Source organism: Cucumis sativus, chromosome 3 (genome assembly GCF_000004075.3).
Source record: "Cucumis sativus cultivar 9930 chromosome 3, Cucumber_9930_V3, whole genome shotgun sequence".
Classification (NCBI taxonomy): Eukaryota; Viridiplantae; Streptophyta; class Magnoliopsida; order Cucurbitales; family Cucurbitaceae; genus Cucumis; species Cucumis sativus.
Window position 1 is genome coordinate 21,896,521 of NC_026657.2, and position 7,136 is coordinate 21,903,656.

Genomic DNA, 7,136 nt, shown 5'->3' on the forward strand with positions numbered 1-7,136 from the left:
TTCACCATTTGACTCATTTTCTAGTGATAACATAGACAACTGCCTAATATTATTGTATTTGCATTTAACAACAACTACTTTAACTTTTGTTCTTTAGAAATTCTTCCAAATTTTAAGTTTTATTATTTATGAAGACATTTTTCTTTCTCTATTGAACATTAATTCATCCATGAAAAGTAATGTAAGGTGGAATAAATTAAATTAAAACTAACAACTGAAATGAAAATCAAAGTAAAATATCTATTTAGCAAATATGCATATATATTATGGGAAATTGGATTGGGTAGAAATATATATTATCGCACAGATTTTTCAAATATCGTAAATATACCAAATTTTAATTCTTACCATATGTCGAAGATATTTTCTATTTTAAATTTTTTATTATTTCCAAAACTGCCCCCACACATTCTTCTCTCTCGATTGCATCATCTCCCTTTAATGCTTTCTCTTCCACTTTCTCTGCTTATTTGTAAATCTTCATATCATACATAAATTCATAATGAAAAATTAATCTAATATGAAAAGTACTTGGTTCATATACACCATTTTTTTATTCATTGGTTTTCTGTAGGTTACTCTCAAACATAAAAATAATAATGAAAAATAATTATTAGTTCATTCAATCTTTGTTTTCAACATCTTCATCTCCTTCTTCATCTTCTTATTCTTCACAATTTTTTAATTTAAATTTTCGATCATCATTTTTCTTTCTTCAAATTTGTTTGTAAGTGGTTGCTTTTCAACACGACAAAACTCTCACTTTTTAAAATGTTTTCTATCTTAAATTTACTATTATTTTCAAACTACCCTTCAATCACTTTTTCCTTTTTCTTCTTTTTAACGCTCTAATCATCTCATATTTCTTTTCCTACTTTTTAATATCATAATCATTCTTTTTTTTTCCACTTTGTGTCAGTTTTGTATAACAACTAATGTTGTGATGTACTTATATTATATGTATTAGTTGGTTGATATACTTATTACGTGATTTTCATTTTTTAAAATTTTATGCAGTTTATGGTAGTATTATTAAGTATATAAATGATATAACTTAGTGTATCATATATATAATATGTGTCAAAGTGTGCTGGTGTAGTGTATTAAGTGTATATATTTAATCAATTGAGTGTATCAGTAAACATAGAAAATGTACCAATAGTGTACATCAATGGTATCAAACATATGAACTGCATTAGTGTATTAAATATGTTGAGTATATTAGTGAAGTATAAATTATTTATTAGTAATGTATTAAGTGTACAAAAACAAACCATAACAAATGTATTAAAAATAATACATCAAACATATCAACATATCATGCTTAAGTGCATCAAGTATATTTAATTGATTGAGTATATTCTGCTATATATGCCACAGTTGTGTGTATATATATATATTATATTTTATAAAAATGATCATGTGTGCAACATTTAAAAATATTGAACAAAAGATGTATAGATCCAAAATTTGAATATAACAAAAGATATAGTAGTAGGTGTAGAATATAATGTAGGGTTGGAGTTCACCAGTTTCGAGGACATTCCTTAGCCATTGTCTTCTATTTGTCTTCCTCCCATTATTTTATTAACCCACTTAGATCTTGCACCATATTTTTTTATATTATTATGTTACTATATTATTCTAATTTCATCTGTGAATTATTGCACAAATATATATTTACTATTAGTACCTAAAACATATGCTTACATACCAAACCCAAACATATAATGGTCATTCTAAGGTTAAAGGAGTTGTTTTTTAAAAATCTAATTCAATGGGTTAAAATATATATTATATATAAAATAAAATTAAAATTATATCTACAAAAATGATTTTTTTAAAGAGGAACATAGGTCATCTAAGAGTAAGAGCTTAAATGCATGTTTGATAGTCATTTGATTTTTTTATTTTTTACTTTTGAAAATTAAACTTATAAGATCTATCTTTTATCATAAACTTCTAAAAACTTCTTCTTTTCTTATATACATTTTATCAATGTTTTTCTTTTAAAATCAAGAAAAATTTTGAAAATTTTAAAAGGGAACTGTTTTTAAAAACTTGTTTTCGTTTTTACAATGGGTCAAATATAACCAACTCCCCTCCTTAAAATAAGTTGCAGAAAAATGAAAAGTGAAAGAGAAATTATTACCCCAAGTCCATAATTTGAATTAAAAAATTTAATCTCTTGGAAGACCACTACTTTGATCTTTTTCCTCTTCAAATTTCTGCCAATTCATACTTATTACCTACGACCTTCATCACTAGCTAATTAATGCTAATTTTCACCCATTGTTGAGAGACTAAATTAATTAGAACACATATTAAAGGTATAAATTTTAATAACTTCCAACAATATATCAGGAAATAAATATATTTAGAAACCAACAAAACATAGTATATAATATATAGAACACCCTAAATAAACTAAATAATAATAATAAAAAAAAAACCCCAAAAATCTTCAACCTTCTCAATTTTATCTCCAAAAGAAAAAACCTCATCAAATTTAATGACCTGGAAAAACAGCCCATCAGCTTTATGATGCTATAACTTTATAGAAAAGTAAAGGCCAAAGAATATAATTATTATATATAAAAATTAATGAAGAGAAGAAGTACTTCTCTGTAAAGTACTATTTGCGCCTAGATCATAAACAATTCAACAAATTTCCTTCAAATCTTTCCACCCCATTTGAGAATTCGAAGAAATTAAAAGAGAGAAAGAGTAAGAAATCTAAAGGGTTTTTAGCTAATTAGGGTTTTGTTTGGATTAATATATATATGACAAAGTGTGGATAGAAAGCAACACAAAAGTAAAGTTGTTCTCTTTCTTTCTCTCTTTTTCTTTTTTCCTTTTTCTTTTTCTCAAAATATATTTTTTTCAGGTGGGTTTGATTCTCTTGAAAGCATAAACTAAAAAAAAGGTGATATATTTTTGTAGAGAGAATTTTTTGTTGAGGAAAATGATGGGTGGAAACCCTAGTAATTGGTGGAATATGTTTCCACCAAATTCTCCTCAATGTGTTCTTGGATCATCTTCATCACTTCCTTTGAGTTCCATGGCTGATCATCATCATAATCAAGACCCTAATTCACAATCATGGAGTCAATTACTTTTGTAAAGATTTCAAATTTCCCACCTCTATTTAATCAATTTGTTATTCTCTATTTTTTTTAAATGAAAGTTTAAATTTTGTGTCTTTTCTTTCAGAGGTGGATTGCACGAAGAGGATGTTGCTGATGAAGATAAGTTGGCTTTGAATAATAATTTTCAACAACAAAAAAAGTTGGAAAATTTGGAAGGGAGAATATTGATTCCATTTTCAAGATTTGGAGTTGGTGATCATCATCATCATCAAGATCATAATAATAATAATCTTGATCAGATGAAACAAGAAATTACTTGCTCACAAAATAGTAAGAGTTTGGATTTTTATGGAACAATAATGAAAAAGAACTATCATCACCTTCTTCATCTTCTTCTTCTTCATCAGCTAAGCTCTCTCAAATGACCAGGCCACTTACTATTTCTTCTTCTCCCAATTCTTCTATCAATAACAATAATGCTTTACTGGATTTCTCTTTCAACAAAGTTGATTCCAAAAATCAAATCCTTGATCACAAATTTTCATCTGATCAGGTAAAAAATATATATCTTTTTCTATTTCCTTGGTTTCTTTTTTTTTCTTTTTTTTTTAATTTTATAAATTTTAAACTTCTGTGTTCTATGATCAAGTGTGCTAGTCCAACCACCAATGGGGGAGTGTGGAAGAAGGCTAGGGTTCAGCCTTCCTTCGGGCAGCCTCCGGCAAAGGTAAACATGACGGAAAAACGACTCTTTATATCGATTAGTTTGTATTAAAACATTAAATCAAACCCCTAAAAACTATTGATTTTCTTTTCTTCTTACTTTGTGTTGTGAATCAGGTGAGAAAGGAGAAGGTAGGGATAGAATCACAGCTCTCCATCAGTTGGTTTCTCCATTTGGCAAGGTATAATTAAAAGAAAGATCATTGTTTTAAGATCATAATTTTTATTTATTATTCTCCGATTATTTTTCTCTTCTTCATTTCAATATACCAAAAAAAGAAAAGAAAAAGAAAAAAGATCTTTGTTTTCTTTAAGTTCATGTTGGTCTTTTTCTTCTTGTTTATAACCTTAAAAGAATACTTCTCCATGTTGTTGTGTTTTTTTTTCTTTTTTTTTTTTTTGTTCCTTTTTTGTGTTTTTTTGCAGACTGACACTGCTTCTGTCTTGTCAGAGGCTATTGGGTATGTGAGATTCCTTCAGAGTCAAATTGAGGTCAAGTTTTCTCTAAACCTAAATTGAAATTAAATCATTCCTAGTCCAAAATTTTGTGAATTTAATGATTCTTTTTCCATGTTTTCCCCCCATTTTTGGTTTTAAAAACGAATTGTTATTGAATATATTTCAGGCTCTTATCTCTCCATATTTGGGCAATTCATCAAAATCCACGAAGAAAAAGGAGCAACTTGTAAGATCCTTTAATTTCTTCAAAACCCATTTGACAACTTTCTTCGTTACTCAAAAAGAAAATTCCTTTTTCTAAAAAAAGTTGAAATTTTTTGACCCCATTTCTACATTTCCATTCAAACCCCAATAACCTTTTTTTTTCTTCCTATTAATTGAAAAGATATGAAAAACTAATTATATTATGAATATATGTTTTGTGTACTTTGAAGAGAACATTAAATGATGGAAGAAAATTATTTGAGAGAAGTTGAAGATGACAATAATGGAAGAAGTTGTGTATTTGCTGAAGATCTTGGTCAGGTAATTAATATATGCTTTTATTGGATCCATCATTTGTTAAATAAAAGGGAGGACTTCAAAATATGAAAGCATCTCAAAGAAAAAAAGAAGATTAAAATATAAAAAATAAGGGAAAAAGAAAAAGAAAATTTATATTTTATTCATAAAGGAAAGGAAGTGAAAGAACAATAAGGTTCTCAGCTTTTTATACAACTTTATCATTATATAAAAGTTACCCTAAAAGCATTGTTTGTGACTTCCTAATTGTTTTGAAATCATTATTAAAGGGTTTTCTAAAGATTACAACTTTTTAAAATAAAAAATAGTTATATTATTATATATATGTTTATTTTTTTTATTAATTTACTGGCCATTAAATTATTGCAGCAGCTCTTGAATGACAATAGCCTGAAAAGAAAACTACCCTCCTTCCCAGGTGTGTGTGTGCTTTTTTAATCTTATTTCTCAATATATTGATCTATTTAAGTGTCTGTAATTTATTAGCAATTACACCCCATCATTCTCATCATCATCTTTATAGGATATTATAGGCATATGATTCCCATTTATATATTTAAATGTAGGGCTTAAAATAGAAATCAACTTTATTTATATTTCAAAATCTTAACTATATATATTGAGTTACGTTCCATGATGGGTATCTCATCTTCCATGCTCTAATTGACAACTATATTTTTTTATATTTTATCAAAATATAATCTTAGTTAGTTGATTAATCCTTTTGTTTGGTAATAAAAAGAATCAATTTAGTGTTTGAAATTTGATCATTGACACTTGAAAGTACTATTTAGTGCATAAAGATTAGGTCTTTCAAATGTTGTTGTGTCATTTTATATATATATATATATATAACTTTTGGCTTGTTAGAATGTGGCAGGTCATACATGTGATACTTTTAAATTTGTCATCTTAAAAATGACTGAGAATTCATTTAGACAATACATGATTTAAAATAGAGAAAATGAGAAAATAAAATTGGAATAAAAAAATTAATGCCAATGTACAAAGATAATTCTTTCTTCTCTATGTCAATAGTATAGAGAAGAGTGTACGTAGGTAGACTTCTTACTTTTTGTTTTTTAATTAACTAATGAAAAATTACACTTTTTTTTTTTTTTTTTAGTTTTCAAACCTAGATACCAAAAACAAAATGTTAGTTATCAAATGAAGTTTTAGCTAGTAAACTAAGATTGGTCTCTAAAGATGAGGGTGATATATAGATGTATGAAAGGCATGGTTTGGAGAATTAGTTTGAGTAGTAAATTGTTTTTATGGACAGGAGGATGAAGAAGAAAAGGCAAAGGACTTGAGGGGTAGAGGGCTTTGTTTGGTACCTGTATCTTGCACACAACATGTACAAAGTGACATTAATGGAGCTGATTATTGGGCTCAAGCTTACAATGACACTTTTTAAGCCATCCTTCCTTTTACCTGCATGCCCCAAACATTGGGATATCCATCACACACACACACACATATATATATATATATATTCTCCATGTTAATTAGGAGTTAATGCTAACCTTTCCTTTTCTTTTTCTTTTAAATAAACATGTTTAAATTCCTCTTTCATCTCTTCCCTTATTTTTGTGATAAACTGTAAGTGGTGAATTCGAATCATCTAAACTTGAGTCATGAATTTTTCTTATTTTTTTACTATATATTAAAAGATACATTCACGGACTTGGTTAACATATATGTTTTATGTTTAGTTGAATCATATTTATTTTTATACTTTCTTTTTGTACTTGAGATTATGAAAGATACTATCTTTAATGCTATCTTGGCACACCAATTTTATTTTTAAACTCTAGTTCAAGTTTCAGTGTATCAATGAAAATATTTTGTATTATATCCACACTAATTTAAATTCTGCTGTTATATCAAATATAATAATCCTAATTTTTACCGATAAAATTTAAGGCTAAATTATACCAAATGTCCTTACAGTTTGAATTGTGTATCCAAAGCACCCCCAACTTTCAAAACATACCCTTATATACTTCATAATGAGTTAAAAAATATGATTACCGTTAGTTTTTGTTTATGAAAACTGTTAGGGTTTTGTTTAAAATCTACATAAATTTTCAATTTATTTTAAAAAAATATCATTAAATTTAAAGAAAATGTCAAAAAAAAAAAAAAAATACTAATACTATTAAAGATTAAATCGTATTTGGATTCATAAACTTTATGTCTTATTCTATTTTCGTTCCTAATTAAACTTTTAGTCCATAAACTTTTGAAACATATTTTGGTCCTCGTCGTTAATATTCTTATTAATGATGAAGTGACTTATATATTTGAATGATCTAGGTTAGCTACCAAATAAGATAAGTG

General features: G+C 26.9%; 1 protein-coding gene across 1 annotated transcript; it reads left to right on the forward strand.

Moving 5' to 3' along the window:
- The first annotated feature begins 2,712 nt into the window (after positions 1-2,712).
- On the forward strand, positions 2,713-6,492 carry LOC101221798 (transcription factor bHLH68). The gene is given in 12 exon segments (XM_031882987.1): positions 2,713-2,727; positions 2,888-3,120; positions 3,214-3,419; positions 3,497-3,642; positions 3,739-3,816; positions 3,930-3,945; positions 3,948-3,994; positions 4,239-4,304; positions 4,438-4,497; positions 4,706-4,796; positions 5,163-5,211; positions 6,076-6,492. Coding segments are annotated over 9 exon segments (816 nt in total). The 5' UTR covers positions 2,713-2,727; positions 2,888-2,965; the 3' UTR covers positions 4,748-4,796; positions 5,163-5,211; positions 6,076-6,492.
- The last annotated feature ends 644 nt before the right edge of the window (positions 6,493-7,136 follow it).